This window comes from Ailuropoda melanoleuca, chromosome 8, assembly GCF_002007445.2.
Source record: "Ailuropoda melanoleuca isolate Jingjing chromosome 8, ASM200744v2, whole genome shotgun sequence".
NCBI lineage: Eukaryota > Metazoa > Chordata > Mammalia > Carnivora > Ursidae > Ailuropoda > Ailuropoda melanoleuca.
This window is the reverse complement of record NC_048225.1, coordinates 60,774,693-60,795,205: the sequence shown is the minus strand read 5'-3', so window position 1 is coordinate 60,795,205 and position 20,513 is coordinate 60,774,693. Positions and strand designations below refer to the sequence as shown.

General features: G+C 52.6%; 1 protein-coding gene across 4 annotated transcripts in view; it reads left to right on the top strand.

Moving 5' to 3' along the window:
- The window catches only part of DENND2B (DENN domain containing 2B), a 103,912-nt gene that overhangs the window by 65,429 nt on the left and 17,970 nt on the right, over positions 1–20,513 (top strand). For 3 of the 4 annotated variants that reach the window (XM_034666523.1, XM_034666524.1, XM_034666525.1), the window contains exons 3-9: positions 2,662–3,906; positions 7,327–7,463; positions 14,855–15,006; positions 16,503–16,718; positions 17,650–17,746; positions 18,367–18,411; positions 19,396–19,580. In XM_034666523.1, coding sequence (XP_034522414.1) covers positions 2,662–3,906; positions 7,327–7,463; positions 14,855–15,006; positions 16,503–16,718; positions 17,650–17,746; positions 18,367–18,411; positions 19,396–19,580 — 2,077 coding nt within the window. Of the gene's footprint in view, positions 1–2,661; positions 3,907–7,326; positions 7,464–10,372; positions 11,072–14,854; positions 15,007–16,502; positions 16,719–17,649; positions 17,747–18,366; positions 18,412–19,395; positions 19,581–20,513 lie in introns of those variants that run through there. The other variant, XM_034666526.1, reaches the window with a different exon arrangement.

Here is a 20,513-nt window from a genome sequence, read left to right as displayed (position 1 = left end):
CGGAACTTGACAATGATAAAAAAGACCAGCAGCTTGAAAGGGAAGGGCCAGCCGCTTCTCCATTGGATCCTTCCTGAGAGGAGAGAAACTAAACCATAGTTAGAGCAGGTTAGGTATTTAGGCTTTGAGAGAATTTCTTCCCTTGTGGAGATATTTCCACGCTGGAACTACTAAAGGAAGTGAGGCAGTCGTCTGTTCTAGAAGCATGCTGGAATTGTACGGACCAGAGAGCCTTGCCTTATTTCTTTCCCACCTGTGGGAGCCATGCCATACACACCTGCCCCCTGCCCCCGTAAGTATAGTGGCTCCGTGGCCTGGTGACTTCTCACCTTGGGGGTTGAGGAGACTCATCCCTAGGGGAGCGTGTATCAAAATGTGTGGGGACATGAGGCACATACGGGAAGCTTCCTAAGAGAATCTGAGTCTCATTAGATACCTGTCCTCTCCCACTAGAACTTAAGTTTCTTGAGGACATGAATTTTTGTCTCTTATATTTATTCTTGTGTATAGCGCATAGAGCACATCCTGGTACATAGTAGGTGCTCACTAAATATTTGTCGAATGAATAAACACAAGTTCAGGTTGTTTTCTATTAAAGGCATCTTCTCCCACCTCCAAATGAGACTAACGGAAACACAGAGTCCTTTGTGGCGTCCAGACACTGCTGGCTTACAGGGCTGGACTGATGATGACCTTTGGCATCCATGGTTCTGTGAAATAAATGAGGGACTTAAGGCCTCCCTCGATTGTGAGTAGGTTGGGATCTCCCCAGGCCCAAGCTTGGCACATTGCCCTGCTACTGCCTACCCTAGGGAGTGCTGAGGCTTATTCTTTTCACACGTCCTTGCTGAGCAGAGTCTCTTTGGTCATTGGCTTGGCTGGGCACTGCGTTTCTCTCATCTGTGCCCATGTACACGTGGGAAGGCTCTTGTTTGACTTGCCCTTTTAAAAACAACTTAAGCATGTTGAGGTTTCCTGTTGATCGGGGGCAGCCAGAGGCTATGACCCAACAGGGAATTGTCGGCCAATCCCTGACTCACCCAAGCTCCAGTTTTCTGTGTGTGAGCAAGCAGTGACAGCAGGCTGGCTCGAGGGCAGCTGGCTGCCTTCCTGTGGATGGCATGGCCCTCTGGAGCCTGTGAGGCTCCTGCCCAGCTTTAAGGGCCATGGCATGAGGGTCAGGTAGGCCTTCGGAGCTTGTGGCGTTGGCAAGACCCTGCTGTCTTTGAACTAAAACTGTTCGAGGAGAGCGCCGAGAGTTGACAGTGATTACCCTAGCAGACAACTGGAAAAGTGTACTGAAAGGGAAGTCTGTTCATGGTTCTTGTCACTAAACTCACCTTTACCTTTTCCTTTCTTTCTTTGTCCTTCGTTCGCTAAACACCTTCCACCTACTGAGGACATGTCCTTCCACCTGGAAGAAATCATGGACTGGTAGGGAAGAGGTCTAGAGGTCTTAAGGGGGAAGAGGTCCCTGATACTTGTAAATGCTACGTTGAGACAGGGCTGTGCACAGTGCTCTGAGGGTTTCTGCTGGGTTATATCGGGAGCCTAGGCAGTTCACAAAGATGGCAGAGGCTACTGCTTCCTCTTGAGAGGGGCAGCGTTGTATTCTGTAAGTTCCTGTCCTGGCTTCCCCCCTCACCAGCTGAGGGACCTTGGATGAGATATTTAGCCTTTCTGTGCTTCCGTGGTTTTCATTTGTAAAGTGGAGATAATAATAAACAATAATAATTATGTAGAGTTTTTGTGAAGACTAAATGAGTTAATAATATGTGTAAAACCAGTTGTTTGGAACTCTTCCCCCTGTTGGCTAAGGCCTGCATGTGGATTTAGTGCTGAGAAGTGGCCGGTGCTTGTCTGAAGGGGTGCCGCCGCTGGAGGCTAGAAGCTGCCTGAGGAGCTGGCCTCCCCTCCCCATGGGCATCCTCACTGACAGGGCAGAGAGGACTGTTTCTTGAGGGACCCTGCTGATGCTCTGAGACCTTCAGGGATCTGAACGCTGGTCAGGACCCAAGCCGAGGTGCAGTATACTGTGCCAGTAACAGGAGTCTCAGAGGAGACAGGGGTTTGTTAAGGAGACAGATCAAAGGGCTTGGGTGTATATTTGGGGTACTTCAGGAAGTAGCGTGCAGGAGATGCTTTCCAGCAGCTCCTGAGAATCGATCACCAGCATTTCTTCCCAGTGCCACATTCAGCAAGGCCATGTTGGTAGCTTGAAATCAGCCGCAGTGGGAACATTTATACCACAGAGACTGGCAAAGGTTACAGATCCGTGCTTTCTCTTTCAGAGGGCCGATCGCTAAACATTCTGCAGCACACACCTGGCCTGACTGTCCTCTAGTTGGCAGATGTAGCTCCTTGGGGTCCTCTCACCTGACACAGAGCTGGCCTCTGTTCCAGACAGCACTCAAGGCTTCTGGGATTGAACTGGGCGGAGAGACCCATTGAGTTTGACTGCTGTGGAAACGCAGCTGTTCCTTTCCTTGAGGACTGCTTTGAAAGGTGTATTCCGTGAATAGAGTACTTCGAGCTTGGGTGTCCTGCAGGAAAGAGATACTGAGCGCTCCAAAACTGAAACACCACGCCTCTGGTTGTCAGGCCACTCACTGCCATTTTCTCTTCTTTTGCTTTTTTTGTTTTTGTTTTTGTTGCTTTTAGGTCTCAGTCAGTCTCTCCACCTCCAGTCCTCTCCCCACCAAGGAGTCCCGTCTACCCGCTCAGTGATAGTGAAACGTCAGCCTGCAGGTACCCAAGCCGCTCCAGCTCCCGGCTGCTCCTCAAGGACTGGCACCCCCGTGATCTTTCACCCCCAAATCCTCAAGCTCCCTCCCCGGACACTTCACCACCCATCTGTCCCCTCAAGGCCACCAACTTCAGCTATTTGGACAGAAGCCCTTCAGCGTGCAAGAGAGAGGACCAGAAGGAGAACGTCCAAGGGGCAGCCCAGGATGTAGAGGGAGTAGCTGCTTGCCTCCCCCTTGCCCAGAGCACCCCATCCCTGGGGCCAACAGCTGGCCCACGGAGCTTCTTTCTGAACCGCACCGGCACCCGTGCCCACAGCCTGGGCATCCGGGAGAAGATTTCAGCATGGGAGGGGCGCCGAGAGGCTTCGCCCAGGATGAGCATATGCGGGGAGAAGCGGGAGGGCTCTGGGGGTGAGTGGGCGCTCAGTGAGGGCTGTCCCAGCGTGGCGCCATCCCCCTGCAGCTCAGAAAAAGCCTTCGATTTCAAGGGCCTCCGGAGGATGAGCAGGACCTTCTCAGAGTGCTCCTACCCTGAGACCGAGGAGGAGGGGGAGGCGCTCCCTGTCCGGGACCCTTTCTGTCGGCCGGAGAGACGGGCAGGCCGGAGTGAGCCCAGCGCCTTCCTCAGGGGGCATGGCAGCAGGAGAGAGAGCTCAGCAGTGCTGAGTCGGATCCAGAAAATTGAACAGGCCCTGAAGGAGCAGCCAGGCCGGGGACTCCCCCAGCTCCCCAGCAGCTGCTACAGTGTAGACCGAGGGAGAAGGAAGACTGGGACCTTGGGTACCTTGGAGGAACCAACAGGGAGCACGAGTGTGAACACTGGCAGCCGGGCAGGAGGAGTGGCTGGAGTTGGGGGGGAGGCAGGCCCACCCCTGGAGAGGGATGGCAGTGGCTCCACTAAGCCAGGGACCCCTGGAAATAGCCCGAGCTCCCAGCTGCTGCCATCAAAGAGCTCCCCTGATCCCGCTGTGAACCCTGTCCCCAAACCCAAGCGCACCTTTGAGTATGAGGCTGACAAGAACCCCAAGAGTAAGCCAAGCAATGGTCTACCTCCTTCGCCCACACCTGCTGCTCCACCCCCCCTGCCCTCCACCCCAGCCCCACCAGTCACCCGGAGACCCAAGAAGGACATGCGTGGTCACCGCAAGTCCCAGAGCAGGTAACGAATGCCCCTCCAGTCTTAACAGCCGGGCACTGTGACTTTCTTTTCAAAGGGAGATGCAAAGCAGACTGTAATTGTGGGGTGCAGTCAGTAGCGCTTCCTAGGTCCCAAAGCAGTGAATCATTGTTAGGTGGTAACATGAGTTAAGTCAAAAAGAAATTATTCTGCTCTTGCTGGGATAAGGATGCGTAAATGTGAGTGGGAGGGTGAAAATGGTTCTTCCAAATGCTGTCTTCTGAAGGTGTGGGCTAGATTTGGCCTTTGGGGGAGAGTTATGCTGTGTCTTGAGCCCCGTCGGAACTTCCTTCATCCCTGTGGGAGGGGTAGGGCCGCCTTCCTTTTAGATAAAATGGGCAGTCCCTTGAGGACTCGTAGTAGGATCTTAGCCTCATGACCACCTGAAATACCAGTACTAGAAACTTATTTCTTTGAGGGAAGCATCATCTGAATACCGCTGTTGTCCTAACATGGTAGTATTGACATATTTAAGGTGATTTTTCTTTTTCCTGAGGACTTCCTGTCCATTTAGGGACCCTGGGCCTACAGGAAGAGGGGATCCTTGGATCCTAAAAGGGGAGACTGATGGAAAAAGGAAAAAGGAGTCGAAGAACATTTTACTGGCTTCTTGGCCATGTCCAAGAATGACCTGTCCTGACACTCTCACTGGTTTCCTGGTCAATTTCAGCATTCCTGATCCTGGACTACCTGGGCTCTCTTATAGAGACTGGGAGTTGGAGCTGCTGGGGTTTGAAAAGTTGACAGGTGTCTTATTCTCTGAATTGGGGTAGGCTGGGAGCCTGCCTCCTTGGGAAGGCCTAATCTCCTCTCTCTCACTGCCTTTCTCTTCTAAACCAATGTCAGATGGCATTCAGGTATTTCACTTCTCTGGATTCTTCCATTGGACCCCATACTTCAGGCTGCATCCAACATATCCCATCTCATATAGGTAACTGTTTAGCCTTGAGAGGAAGACATCAGAAAGTTTCAGATCCATGGGCTGGAAGACCCCTTGGCTAAGGATAATCCTGTGTTTTGGCTCACCCCAGCCTGCTCACTAGCTCTTAAGTCTTTAACAGCCTACCGAGAGTGTTTGCTTTGTTCTTATTTGTCCATTTCTGTAAACACCCATCTAGAGCCTGCCATGCAGCAAACCTTGTCCTGGTTAAGGGGACACAGGGTCAAATAAGATATGGTTCTTCCGTTCTTCCATTCTTGATGTGATGGGTGCACAAATAAATCCTAGATGCTGTTCTGTGTGCCCTGATCCCTGTCAGTGTAGGGTACTATAGAGACCCCAAGGAAGAAATAGCTAAATTAGGCTGGGGAGTGAGCAAAGCCTCCTTCTAGAGGGAGTTGCTGAGCTAAATTTAGAAGAGCAAAAAATGTGCAGTTAGCTAGGTGGAAAAGGGGGATGCGAGAGAGTACATCAGCCTGAAGTATTATGTATACATTTATACATAATACACACACATACCATATGTGGTGGGGTCACTTCACATAAGAGGTAACTTCACACATTTGAAAATCTGTGCTCTTGGGGGAAAAAAGGCCGTTCAAACAGTAGACTGTTTGTTTGCCTGGTCACATAGCATGTTCCCTTGAGGAGCGGGTGAGTTTGCTTCTATTGTGTCAGGTGTGATTCTTTAATTTAATACATCTTTTTATTTTAAAAAATGCAAGCCAAATATTTCTTTGGGTATTCAACCAAAGAAAAAGACGTCTGTTAAAAAAATCTATGGAGAAACTCACTGTATTAGTCTTAATCCAAGATAGTGTATTGGTCTTCAACGTGGTGCCTTCCTGAGGGATTTTCGAGGGTAATTTGGCTGAACATGATTTGTGTCTTATTTGCCGAGTTGAGAACTACCTGCAAAGATGCTGACCCCACTGTACGTGTGGGCCCGGGAGACATTGGTCTCAGACCACCGGTTTCTGTGGGCCCGTGTTCGGGAACCACTGCACTCAGCCATTGGATGTGCAAGTGGGTGAGAAGTCTGGGTCAGAAACAGATTGGGGAGCTGTCATGGTAGGAATGGTAGATATAGCCAAGTGACTTTTCAGGCTCGCGAGGGGTTCACCTAGATATCGTACTGACCCCCAGATATAGTATTTGGCCCCCAGAAAGTACAGAGTGAGAAAGAGAATCCTAAAGACAGAACTCTGAGAGACCCTGGCGTTTAAAAGGCAGGTAAAAAGGGTGAGCCCCTCCTCACAAGAGCCTGAAAAGTCATTGCCAAAGAGGCTGTTGACTGTGTCATAGAGGTGAAGGAAGGAAAGTACCAGGATAGAGTGTTCAGCTGTGTCAGGTGCTCCAGAGTAGCCAGGCAGGCTGAGAACAGAATGTGGCTTTTAGGACACCTTTAGTCCTTGACTTGCACCCCAAGACTCTCATGAGTTTTTCATTAAACAAGAGAGAAAGGCTGAGATGTCTCATGGTACCCAAAAGAAGGGGAGGTGTTGATGGGTGGGAGGAGGTCCTCAGTCAGTGCCTTTCCTTTCTCCCCTTCCCCAGGAGTTTGCTGGGACCTCCCTTGGAGAGAGAGAGGATGCAGCTGGGGTCAAGTCTTAGATAATGGAGGAGAGGAGGAGAGAGTACTGTGGGCTCAGACTGTCTGAGAAGCTAACAAGCCATGGTTTTGAAATTCTGCAGTAGAGGGGATGGCCATTTGCAATGTGGAAAGGAGCAGGTGACTCGCTAAAGGAAAGCTGGGTCTTGGAAGTAGCTTCTGACTACAAATAGCCCTCCTTGTTCCACCTCAGAAGCAGTATGATTTGTTTGGAGGCCTCAGCCTTTCCTCTTCCAGCAACCCACCTACCACCAACTGCTTGCCTGACCCCAGACAGCCCTAGGCACCACCATCCACTGTTGAGCCCTTACCACCTTTTCGGATCGGGAACCCTTGCTAGGGTGCAGGTGTGATGGAGACTCCAGAGGCAGGACAGGTACTCCATTCTTGTGGTACTGGCAGATACTTCTCAAGGATGATATGCTCCAGGACTTGGAGGCCCAGGTCAAAAGCATAGACCCTGGAACCAGACAGTCTGGGTGAGTCCTACCTCTTGTCACTTCATCTCCCTGAGCCTCCACCTCCTCATTCATAACATGGCACAATAGCTCGTAGCAGCGTTATGCAGATGAACGAAGTTCACAGGCAAGGCATTTGGTGCGGCATCTGACACAGAGCACCCTGATTAGCTGGGGGGTTGCTAGTGGGGTTATTTACAGGCTCCCAGTCGGGGCCTCTCAAACCGTTTTCTCCTCATTTGAGTGGTAAGTTTTGATCCATCTTGATGTGTTGCTTGGTAGCTGATTGGTGAGGAGGACCTCTGGTCTTTGCTGTTGCCCATGGCCATTCCCCCAACAAGGCAGTTGGAATCTAGTATTGCTGGAATGACTCATGCTCTTGTTATCCACAGAAAATCCTTTGAGTTTGAGGATGCATCCAGTCTCCAGTCCCTGTACCCCTCTTCTCCCACTGAGAATGGTACTGAGAGCCAACCCAAGTTTGGATCCAAAAGCACTTTAGAAGAGAATGCCTATGAAGATATTGTGGGTAAGCTGTGGCAGAGGTGGTGGGCTGGCTCGTCGCTGGGTTCTGCAGAGCAGGCTGTTAACAGGAGGGACATTCCCCGGTTCCACTTCATTCACCGTGGGCAGACTTGGCCCCGCTTCTGGAACTTCTCAAGAAAATGGGCACCAGAGGAAGTAGCTTAGCAAAGACTGAGCAGCTGAGAAATTAAAGCCTGACCTTGAATGAACTGAAACCCAAAGGGCTTCTGGGACCACAAAAAGGGGAAAACCACATCATCCTTTTTTTTTTTTTTCATAAGGCTTCCTTAGTTATGTGTCCTTCCTTAGCTGTATGTCCTTAGGCAAATCACTTTTCTGAGACTTCTGTCTTCTCTTACAAAGGATGATGATGACGTTATGATGTTAATAATAATGATAATTGTAATAATACTTTAAGGGATAACTGTTAGGATTCAGTGAGATAAAATGTTGATCAAAGTACCTAGCATATTGCCTCGTCCTTAATATCTGTCTCCTACTTTCCCTTAAAGTAAGTGATGGCAAGAAGGCATCTGAGATTTTACTCTGCTTCCAAACAAGTTTAGCCCTCCCCAGTTTTGCAGATGCTGACAGAAGACCCCAGACTCTTGGATCAGAGACAGAGGACCTTATTGCTCACGGCACAGCAGGAGGCATGAACTCCCCGTGTTCATGTGGGTTCTCCTTGCTCCCGGGTCTCATGAAGGAGTGTAGAGGAGGTCCAAGCAGAGGCTATACACACAGCGGGTCTGTGTGCAAGCTGAGGAACTCCAAGCTTAAGGAACCCCAATCTTTTCAGGAGGTGGCTAGCAAACGTGCTCAACCTTTGCCCCACAAAAAGACCTTATCTTTATTCTGCTTAGGAAACATATCTGCCTCTACCCTCCAGGGAGACCTCTCTCTGTCTTCTGAGGTTGTTTGCTATACATCTTTGAAATGGTAGTCTGGATGGTTCGTTCTTCTTGCTCAAAAGTCAGAAATGTAAGGTACCATGGAGAATTGTCCTTCAACAACTGGGAAGACTTGGTGTTGGCAAACCTGTGTTCCAGGGTCAACAGAAAACCAACAGACTGGGTTGGGGTGGGTTTATTTTGGGCTTTCATTTTAATTCATTTTAATTTCATTTAATTTTATTTTGGGCTTTCATTTTAATTTAATTTAATTGGACCTCATTCTCTTCAGTGGCTGCTTCAGTTTTGTTCAAGTGATGTGCTATGTGTGAGCGTAGATCACCGAGAGAAGCAGTGTGCTTGTGCACTTGACCCCTCCTCTCCCGTCTTTGGCTCGGTCTCATCTCTGTGTTAGGCCTTGATGTTGGAGACCAGAGTCTTAGTTAACGCATCAGAGAGAGACGTGGCCCTAGTGGAGATGCCTCCAGATTCTCCTAAGACTGGGGAATCTTCGGAAGAGAGGTCATCTGTTCCCTCATTTGATCTGAGCCACCATTTTCATTACTTTCTCCTTACCACCTGCTGTGCCAGCATTTCTGGGGAAATAGCAGTAGTGCTTGGATCCACATGGGCACTGCTTCCCCAGGAACAGAGTGCGTAGTATATAGCCTTCCAAAATCAGGCCATGACAGGAAGACTGTGGGAGTGGGATCCCTAGAATAGCAGAAGGGTTTAGGGAGGGAGGCCTTTCCCCTTGACACTGGGAAAAAGCTTTGTACGCATGGTCCCCAGAGTTGAGGTCAAGAGCTGTGGGGATCAGAGGCACAACCCCGTCTTCCTCCCCACTGCCGCTGCAGGGTACATTCCTGTGTCCGCTAGCTGAGAAGAAATCGGAATGTGTTCTTTCCGCCGGGGCCCTCAGGAGCCCCCAGTGGGCAGGGAAGGTTCTCAGCCCCTCCTCCCCCAGCACGGCGGGCTCTGCCCATGCCGCACTCCTCTTCTCTGAGAAGGCTTCGCAGCCCGCCTGGGCTGTCCAAGCATTTCGGGCGGGGAGGTGGATGTTTTTGCTCCAGCTGGACTGAAATAAGAGAAAGAGATGCTTCAGCCATTTCTCCCTGTCCAGAGTTCCACCGTCCAGGCTGTGTTTGGGCTTGTTTGGGGACCGTGTCTGGTGGGGTGGGGGGAGATGAGAATTTGAGGGGCACTGTCCTGGGCAACAGAGCTGTTCTTTGGGCCTTCCTCAGTCGGGTTAGAGAGAAGAGGAGACGGGGAGGCAAGGGCGTCTGGGCCTCGGTCTTGGACTCAGCATAGGGGTCTTTCTGCCACTTTGGGATGCTGCACGAGGAGGGAAGGAAATAGCGGAGCAGCGTGGCTGCTTCCTGAACGGGTGAGCTAGGGCTAGGGGTAAGGGCTGCGGTGGGGGCGTGTTCCTTCACTGCTCACCTAGCTTCTGGATTTGGAGCGTTGTGCAGAGAGTAGGGGAGGAGGAGTCGGGAGGGTGTTTTAAGGAGGGCGGGGGAGTGACCCAGGCACCTGGTTTGCTTCAGCCTCGTGTCGTGGGGATGTGGGTGTGTTCAGCATCTGTAATTAGCTCAGTGCCCTGGACAAGGCTTCCTCCTGTGTGTCCCCCACAACGGCACTGGGATTTCTAGACCAGGGAGGCTAGAGGGAAATGTAAGAGAGAATATCTCTTTGTCTTAGATTCTGGTTGATCTATCCCTTTCTCCTTCCCTGGAGACAGGCCCAAGAATTTGGACCCCCCAGAGGCTTCACAGGGGCCCTCGTTGCTGAACTCTGAATGTCGGTTTCACTTTTGCCTGGGGTTGACCAGTGCCTTGGACTTCCCAGGAGCCTTCTCTTCTGTTCTTGGCCCAGCCTGTGCTCTGTGAGGTTAAGGTCGTTTCTGGTTCTGTTTGGATTAACCAACTTTTATGCGGCCTTGCTTACACAGGGACAGACAAAGCTTTGTTTTGGGTGTGTGATAATGGGGCTGTGGGGGGGGGGCAGGGAGCACCCGTGTTAAATCTCCATCTTGGGGACCAGCTGACTGGATTGGAGTTTCTGGTCTGTTAGAGGTTGAGGGTCAGTTGGCCCAGAAACTAACATGTCTTCTCTATGAGCAGTGGACTTGAACGAGGGGCCTTGGGGAATTTGTTGGCCTCCTGTCCACATCAGGCATGACGCCTGGGGACCTAGGGTGGGATATTCCAAGACAGGCTGAGGTTTATCCTGCTAATTTGCAATAGAGGGGTTCAAAAATAAAGTTACTGCCTTGCTGCTTCCTGGGGCTGTTAATTCTCGCCTGTCCAAGTTGACATCTGCCCCTGGAAGATGCTGCTATTCCACAAAGCCTTATAATCGTTTGCATTCTGAGCCTGACACTTAAAAATGCACCCAAGGAAGCAGCTTGTTAGGGAGTTATGTGGAGTGGCCTCGGCGCCTGACCAGGGAGCCTGGACTGCATTCCTGCAGAGATTCCCACTCCCATCAGCTAGTTGGGGCTGAGGGAGAGTTTCCAGGAACTTGAGCGGGATGAGAGCTGGGGACAGGGCCAGTCTGCCCGACAGCAAAGCTTTTTGAGCTTCTGCTCTCTCTGTCTTCTTCTCTCAGTTGTCCCCAGGCTGGAGAAGAGTGAGGCACAGAGGGTCCCTAAGCGCATTGAGGCTGCAGCCCAGGAGGAACGGTGCCGGGGCAGTTGGAGAAAGATGTCCAGGCCTGGAGGGTGGGTAACAGCTGGCCCCTTAGAGCTCCCTACCTGATGGGCTATGTGTTGGGGGGGTGGCTTTATCCTGGCCCTCATTTCACTGCGGGAAGGAGGGGGGAGGCTGAGCAGCAGGAGAAACAGCTGGTTGGAACTGGGAGAGGTTTTGACAGGGAAGCCTCAGACCCAGGGCCCTAGCCAGGGTATGGTCAGGAAGCTTAGGATTCTGTTGAGAGAAATTTCTCAGGGTCTGTGCACTTACACACCTCTTCCCTAACTGGTTCTTCTCGTTGTGTGTGTGTGGAGTGAGTGCTGTTTGGTGTGCGTGGTTAATGACCAAAGGAGCTGTGGGGACGAGTGGGGGCAGGGCTGGGTGGGGCAGGTTGCTTCCTTCAAGATGATTAGTGTGGTAAGTTTGGGCTCTGACTAGCCCCTTTAAAAGAGTGCAAAGCAGACATTCTTGGCGATGCCCTTGTTCCATATCTCATCAGCAAAGCTGGGAAGGGTTGAGACCTCTGGCTTCCCCAGCTGGGCTTGATGAGATGGGGCTGCTCAGCGCCAGGCTTCTGGGGACGAGGGCCTACCTCTTCTCCCTCTCCTTGGGCGGACAGTGCGGCTCGCCCCCGAGGAATCGGTGTGGGTGGGAATGCAGGTGACAGTCTGGTGGTCTACCAGGCTTCCTGTCTCCCATCAGCTTGCCCAGCCTTGCTGTAGTCCTGTTCCCCCGAGAAGTTCTGAGCCCTATTCCCCAGCCTTCCTCCTCTCCCGACTCTGAGCCATTGCTTTGGGATTAATTTTCTCTCAGCAGTTTCAGGTGTGGTTCTCCTCGGGGCCTGCTTGGTCTCTGCATATTCTACCCATCCCCTGGGCATCCTTACTCCCTGGAGGGATGACTGGGAGTATGTCTGTGAGACAGCTCCAAAACGGTGGCCAGGAACAATCTAGGACATAGAGAGTAGCAGGCGAATGAGGGCTGTGAGGGCCCAGCGAAGGCTGGGGAGGCAGGGCTTGGGCTGGGGAGGCAGGGCTTGGGCTGGGGCCAGCAGTCATTTCCTGGAGCAGTGATGAGTGCCCTGGTTCTATCAGAGAGGATTTTAAATATTGCTGAAGAAGAAAGAGGCTGGTGTTAAGGCTGGGAAGGCAGGAGGAACAGGCTTTTAAGGTTTTCCTGAAATTTTGTTTCCAAAGGCAATACCAGTATTGAGACCCTGCTGTTCCCACCCGTTTTCTCCCAGGTTGTCATTGGTGTGCCTCACTATTGTGCATCAATTACTTCCCTGGGCCTCGGTCTCCTACATCTGTTTCCTGGAGCTCTGGATTTTGTATCAGTGTTCAAAGCTCTGATTCTTGGGGAAGGAAGAAGGAAGAGAAGGAAGGAGGGAGGAAGGAGAGTTTGCCTTGGGAGTCATGTCATGGCACTCAATCTGTTAGAAAGTTTAGAAACATCTATCCAAGGCAGTGGTTCCTAACAGGCAGGGGGTAATTCCTTCCTTCCTTCCTTCCTTCCTTCCTTCCTTCCTTCCTTCCTTCCTTCCTTCCTTCCATCTTTCCCTCCCTCTCTCCTTCCCTCCCCGCCCCTTGCCATCCGTGCATGCATGCATTTATCCATCTGCTCAGGGGACATTTGACAGTATCTGGAGACATTTTTGGTCCTTACGACGGAGGGGATCCCACTGTCATCTCGTGGATTGAGGCCAGGATTGCTGCTGAGCACCCGACAAATGCACAGGAGAGCCCACCACCACGAGAATCATCCAGCCCCAAATGTCAGTACTTTGGAGAAACTCTGATCTAAGGGAGTTGAGACAAGGTCATCCTGTTGGTTCAGGGATGATGATAAGGACTCTGGCTGGTCATCCATACAGCCCAAGGCAGTTTGGATTTGATGAGCTTGGAATAAATGTTCTTCCTGCCCCCATCTGAACAGTGATGCCCTGGTCCTATTTCCCAAGATCAGGAAGATTGTGTCCTGGCATTAAGTCCTTGATCCCCCCACCTCATCAATACAGGTTATATATTGGAGAGGGACCGAGAAGTACTGAGTCTCTCGTGCCTCTTCCCTAAGAGCCCAGAGTGGGGTAGGCTGGATGCCAGTTTTGATGCTTGTCTTCTTGAGCAGGGCTGCCGGGCTGGCTCTGCTTAGTCAGGACTCTGGAATGGAGACCAGTCATCTTTATAGCATGGCTGTGTTACAGGAAAACGTCTGCTCTGTTGCTGGGGACTCTGCTCGTTGCTCGGAATCACTTCTTCCAGTCCCAGATCCTATGCTGACCCGTTCTTGACTCAGACCTTCAAGAGATTTGTGCTGCTCCCCTGGCTACCTGATTAGGTGTGACAGAAATCCTGCCTTCACACCTCCTCCCTCCCCTACCGCTGTGAAGGCATTTCTTAAATTCAGTATAGTTTTCCATGGTAGTAATAAGTAGATATCCCCAGTTTGGGGTGGGGGGGAATCTTGACTTTGGAAATCGAGAATTCTGTAAGCATATAGGGATTGGTTTTTCTCCTGTGTCCCATCCTAGGAAAGCCTACACTCCCAGTGGCCTTATTTCTAGTCCTGTAGCTCTTTCCTCTGCCTGCTCCCTGAGAGGCACATCTGGGCATCTGCAGGGCTCATCGGTCACCAGGCTCCAGCCTGCTGCTGAACAGAGAGAAGAGGAGTGAGCCCTGTTCTCTTCTTGAGAGAACTCGCACCCCCAGCAGAGGTTGCCCGGGTCTCCAGTCCCAGACAGGGGCGTCAATGTGGCAGGGGGAATATGGAAAGACAAGGGAAGGGGAGCAGAGGGCCACATTCACTCACAGTGCCCACGGATTTGCAGCAGGATCGCGCCAGGACTGACCTGGCGCAGGATGTTCCTGGGGCATAGGAAAGTCCAGGTTTGTGTAGCGGGGAAAGGGGCAGGCAGGAGGGCTATGGGAAAGAGTTGCTTTTACGGGCAGGGACTGTGCTTTCCGCTCCCTGAAGTTTGCTGGCCGTGCCAGTATGGTGCCTGCCGCCAGGGATATTAGCCATTAGTCCTGAGAAGCCAAAACTCCCCACCCTCACCTCTGGAGCAGATGGCTATCGGGCCTTTCACACCTCCCCTTGTCACAGCAGGAGGGCTTGTTCCAAAAGAGGCGTGAAGACCATTCTCTTCTTGCGAGGCCAGCGAGGCCAGTGGTGGAGGAAACAGAGTGGCCCTGTAGTGGGAGCGGTTCGTGGAGCAGAGAATGACCAAGCTGTCACCACTTGGCTCACCCCGTTCTGGTGTGGGGTTACCTGTGGGCCAGATGGCAGAGCTGCCCTGAGACAGTCGGTGCACAGTATAGTAAGTGAGGGGGAGGCCTGGCAGCCCCTGCTCCTTGTAGTTCGGTAGTGTTCCTCCGTGCTGAGTCCCCAGAGTGGGTCCTCAGGGAGCGTCCGTAGCGGCACAGCCGTGTGGCCTCTGAAAGCCTTTCCTACCTTGAACTGCACATCTCTGGGGCTTTCACGGCAGGAGGACTGGAGCCAAGGAATGAAGCCTGGTGCTGGCTTTGTCCTCTGGCTGGGCACAGGCAGGGGTAGCTGAGCCAGTCTTGTGCAATCTCTGAATTTATAAAGCAGAGGCCAGATGAGGCTGAGCGAACTGGGGGTGGGGGGTGTGCTTCTGGACTTGGAGCCGGGATCTGTTTGTAGCCTCCCCATTGCAGACGGGCAGCTGTATGACTCATGGGCTGAAGGGCCAGGCCGAAGCCATTCTCTTTGGTTCACAGGAATTCTGCTTGTTTATTTGTGAGTGTTTCCTCCTTCCCTTCTCCCAGTCTCTGACTTCTCCCCCTCTGCAGGAGATCTGCCCAAGGAGAATCCATATGAGGATGTGGATTTAAAGAGCCGAAGAGCAGGACGAAAATCCCAGCAACTGTCTGAAAACTCCTTGGACTCTTTGCACAGGATGTGGGGTCCTCAGGACAGGAAGTACAACAACCCACCCACTCAGGTAACGGCGGCCCCGACTTGGGCCAGCACACGGCCCACAGTGGAGGCCTGTCCTACCAGGGTGTGGGCCCGCTTCCACTCACACTCTTTCCCTCGCTAGTGCTTGGCAAAGGAGGTGACCTCAGGAAAGAGCTCTGCATGCAGGGACTTCTGCCATGTTGAAATCCTTGTGAGCAAGTGAGATGTGCTCCCAGGGCACCCTGCCCTCCGTGCTTCCCTTCACTACGCCAGCTCTGCACTGCAGGACGGAGGCATGAGCCCCGGCTGCCTTCTGTCCTATCATTGTTCCTGCTTCCCTTCTGTGGGTAACAGGAAAATGGGGCCTGGTTGGAGTCTTGGTACTCTGCAGCTCTGGCAGAAATGATCTGGGAAGCAGGCATAGGCCCAAGAACCAGATAGAGAGCTGGACAGGTGTCTACCAGACCTAGAGCCACTCATGTTGGAGGGAATAAGACTGAATCTTCAAGGAATGGACTGATAGAAGGCAGAATGAGAAAAAAGGTGAAGAGTCAAAGGAGACCGTTAGACTTGAGCTCATTCTGGCCTTCTCCAGGGTGGACGGGAGGCAGGAGAAGGGAGGCGCTTTCTTGGACCTACCCAGGCAACTCTAATTCTGTTTGCAAATGGAGGGTCCTGGACATTTTATAACATTGGCTGGAGAATATAGAAATGATTTCTTCTGGCTTTGGATGATATAATCATTTTTATAAAGGGTTCACCTTTCTCACGTGCTGTATTCAAACAGGCTTCCACTGAATTTGTGTGGGCAGCCTGATTGGGTGGGAAGAGGACGCTGGGGGACGGGAGGAAGAAGGGCTGGCTGAAGAGTGATGAGAGACGATGCCAGATGCAGACAGCAGGTGGGAGGAGGGCCGAGTTGGCAGGGATGCTGCCTTTCTAGCAGGGAGCAGGATCTGCGGACAGTAAGGTGCCTGTGCAGAAGGTGCTGATTTCGACCGAGGGAATAGATTGGGGCTGGGGAGGGGCAGCTGGGGTGAAGGAGCCACCCGGCTGTGAGGCCTGCCTTGCCGGGCTTTGGGAATGAGAGCCCAGAGCCCTTATGTTCTGCCTGGAAGAGGTGAGCAGGGCCAGGCTGCCTTGTAGATTATGGCCCCTGAAAAGAAGCCTTTTAGGACTGGGTCGGGGGCTGTGGGAGGGAGAGGAGTTCCATCAGCCAGGCTGAGTAATGAGCAAAATCTGAGCCATGTCCCAAAGCTCAGGAGGAGCCCCCAGAAGTCTCGCTTGTCCTTTTCTTTCCACTCAGAAGAGAACCCAGTTTTTTAGCCTCTGTTTTCTTTTCCCTGGCAGGGGTGGTTCAGCTTGCTCTGTGGAAGCACGTATCTCATCTAGCCCTGACCTGCTGATAGCAGCTGAGGTCTTAGGAGAGGAAACCCAGGCAGAGGGAAATTCCAGGGTGGGATTTGGGGGAGCCAGGGATGCCAGCCAAGGAAGGCATCTGTGCTGAACCCCTCTCCCACATCCTCTGCCCCATGCCAGCTCTCCCTGAAACCCAGCAGCCAGTCCCTGCGCAGTGGGAACTGGTCAGAGAGGAAGAGCCACCGGCTGCCGCGATTACCCAAGAGGCACAGCCATGACGACATGCTGCTGCTGGCTCAGCTGAGCCTGCCGTCTTCACCCTCCAGCCTCAACGAGGACAGCCTCAGCACCACCAGCGAGCTGCTGTCCAGTCGCAGGGCCCGCCGCATTCCTAAGGTAGCCTCCCCAGAGAAGCCGCCCGGGGTTGGCGGGGCAGGTGGGGGGGCAGGTGGGCAGCTCTCTCCCCCCTTCCTTCCCTAATCTGGGGGTGCTTCCTCAGTTCTCCTTGAATAAATTCTGGGCCCTTGCACTGGCCTTTCTTTTTCATCTGGTTAATTCCCAGTCTTATTACCAAAGATGCGTTAAGTGATTCGTGGGTGCACAGATGTTAGGGGAGGGACAGGCTAGCTTCTCCCCCAGGGAGCACTCCATGCCGTTGAGTGACCTGAAACCAGCCCTTTAGGAGACTCCCCATTAGTGAGTGTGGGGTGTGCACTTGGAGATCTCTGTGCACACGTAAACAATTTCCAGGCTTTGAAGGGCCTAGGACTCAAACTTGAGTCTTCCTTTCTCTAACTCAGAATTGAGAGTTTTCAGCAGTGATTTGCACACACAGGCAGTCAGACCCAAATCCCCAGCCCAAAGCGGCAGGATTTAGCCAAATGGTATTTTTAGCCTGCAAACAATGCTTGGGTATATTGGGAATTTAGCTCCTTCCTGTCGTGGCCCCAGGTTATAGCCTAGAGGGAAAGGCTCCAATCCTTGTTCCTGTTATTGCGTCGGAGGAGCTCTTTGTCTCCGTTGGTTCAGTGACTCTAGGGACCCAGAAGCTCCCATCCTGTGTAGTTTGATCACAGTTCCTTCCTCTGGGGAGCTAAGTTTAACATCCTTGTGTAGGGGCATGAGACCACCAAGGGAACGAGGCAGATGAGAGCCACCCACGAGGCTGCACTCGGGGTCAGTGCAGTGGGGAGACCAGTACCGGGCCCAGTGTGGGGAGGGCAGAAAGCTTGCACCTTGAGGGAATGAATGGGCTACTAATCGCCTTCTTGGAAATAGGGGCAGCTGGTGTTAGGGTTATCTCACCTTCCCTGCTTTTCTCACCCAGCTTGTCCAAAGAATTAACTCCATCTACAATGCCAAGAGGGGAAAGAAGAGGTTAAAAAAGCTGTCTATGTCCAGCGTTGAGACGGCATCACTGAGAGGTATGGCCTTGATGTCTGAGCTGGTTCAGGTGTCTGCGGCCCTTGGGCAGTAAGAACAGGGAGAGGCATGGACCAGCCTCAGTTTACCCTTCTGTGGGCCAATCCCAGGATCCAGGACCCTCCTGCCTGCTAGGAGGGTAGAGTCCTACCAAGAAGTGGCACATAAAAGGGGAGGGCCAAAGAGGGAAGGAAGCCATGGGATGGGCTAGTTCAGACTTTGGGCTGTGAGGCCCTGATGAGGGAGGTGGGTGTGGGAATCTGCTTCTGGCAAAAAGAAAGGCCAGACTTACTGAGCACTGTGGTCTGTTTCCCATTTCGAATCTTGGCGTTCTGGAGGCAGGCCCTGTGATGCAGGCCCTGTGATCCAGGCCTGTAGGCCTCTCTGCTGGCTCGGCCTCTAGCTTAGGCCTTCAGCAGCTTCCCCCAGATCAGGATTGGTTGCATAGGGGTTTGGACGGCGATTAGCACCTGCGGTTTGATCTCAGAGGGACCCTGGGCCCAGGGGGTGCCCAGAAGAGGTATGATCCATCCCTTGCGAGAAAAGCTGGGAGGGGGCAAAGGAAACGTTGGCTGTGGGGCAGTGGCTCAGTGAGCGTGCACTCCTGCTGTTACTTTTCCAGATGAGAATAGTGAGAGCGAGAGCGACTCCGACGACAGGTTCAAAGGTGAGGCGTGGCTCCGCAAGAGCACGGACCCTTCCCAGCCCTGGCTGTAGAGTCACCCCCTTCCTCTGCACATTTAGTTCCTAAGTCCCCAGTTGACCTGCTGTGGAGAGGCAACAGGCAGGCAGGACAGTGGCCAACAGAGCCAAGAGCTGTAGGGGAGGCCCCTCGTACTGCACGCAAGGCAGCCCTGTGAGGGTTGAACTCAGACGTCCCCCTCACCTGGACTTCCCCAGGGTATCGCCCACGAGAACTGGGTGCTAGACTTGCCTGGTAAGTGCTGTGAGTCTGGAGCGTCAGAGGTGGGTTTCGAAGATTACAAGTACCTCTTGTGAGTAACTAAGAATCGTGCCGGTCTGAGAAACTGGCCCTCTGGAGGCCCTGAGGCCACTTACCCCCCAAATCCATAAAGAGGACTGACACCTCCCTGAAAAGGTTTTGGGAACTTCTTGTTCCAGCAGTCTTGGATAAATCTCCATTCTTTCTGTCCTGGAAAACCTGCCTCGACTTTCCTGGGTGGTGAAAGTATGTGGGAGCTAGCTCCCTCCTTTCCTCCTGCACTGGTCCCCCAGGCAAGTGGGCTAATGGACTTTGGGCTGGGGACAGAGTCAGAGGGTCCAAGTCCAAGGACACTGAGAGGGTCCCATATCTTCTTCTCCTATTGGGACTAGGCAGGGGTCGGTGGGTGCCAGTGATACATGCCTGGGTTTGCCAGGCTTAGGCAGCACTGTCAGCCCCAGCCTAGCCTCCAGGAGCTCCAGAAGGCCCAGCGCAGCAGCTCCCTGCTGCAGGGCAGAGCCTTTGTACAGGTGTAGACGCTTTGTTCCTGCCCCTTCAACCCCATAACCCACGGCGAGAGGGTGTCAGACCAGGCTTCTACACTTAGAGATGGTCCATGGAGGCAGAGCCTGAGACTGGGGCGGGGGGGCAAATGTGGGGTCTGTGAGGATCCAGCCTGCCTGTCCGGTGACATCCGACCTGCCTCAGCCCACACGCAGCGCCTGGTCCACATCCAGTCGATGCTGAAACGCGCGCCCAGCTATCGGACCCTGGAGCTGGAACTGCTCGAGTGGCAGGAGCGGGAGCTTTTCGAGTACTTTGTGGTGGTGTCCCTCAAGAAGAAGCCATCTCGAAACACCTACCTCCCTGAAGTCTCCTACCAGTTTCCCAAGGTGAGGCCATCTCTCCCCCATCCCACCCCTCCTCTAGCACCTTCTGTCTGCCTGGCCCATCTCTGGAGCAAGAGAGATCCTGTTCTTGCCACAGCCACTCACCTCACCGCAGCAGCCCTGAGCGTGGTGCCTGCCAGCTAACAGGGAAGAGAGGGTTCCAGGGGTGTGGGTTTGGGCCAGTGCTTGTCCAGAGGACAAGGGCCCAGAGAACACCTCCCAGTATGCTTAGAATAAAACCCAAACTGCTTATAAGGATGGCAAGGGGCCTGCGGAAGGCCCCCAATTCCTTCTCCTACTTTATTTCTCTTTTTTTAACTACTTTATTGAGACCTAATTCACATACTGTATAATTCAGCTATTTAAATATACGATTCAGTGACTTTTAATATATTCAGAGTTGTACAATCAATATTAGAACCTTTTTTAAAAAAGATTTATTTATTTTAGAGAGAGAGAGAGAGCACAAGCAAGCGGGGGGAGGAGCAGAGGGGAAGGGAGAGGGAGAGGGAGAGAATATGAAGCTGACTCCACGCCCAGCACGGAGCCTGATATGGGGCTCCATCGCATGACCACGAGATCATGACCCGAGCTGAAACCAAGAGTCAGACGCTTAACCAACTGAGCCACTGAGGTGCCCCTAGAATGTTTTTATCACCCCAAAAGGAAACTCTGTACCCCATTAGTTGTCACTCCCCAACCCCCCACCTATCTTCCCTCTTTCCACACCTTCCCTGCCCACCACCAGCCAGCCAACCTGGCCTCCTTGCTCTCTACCTCTGCCTGGAATGTTCTTTCTTCAGCTCTGCACATGGCTGCCAGCTCTTTTTCATTCCTCATTCTCTGCCCAGACAGTACCTCTTCCAGGAGATCTTTCCAGATACCTAAACTATCCCTCCTGCTGCCCAGTTCTCTCTGTCGTGGCACCCTGTTTAT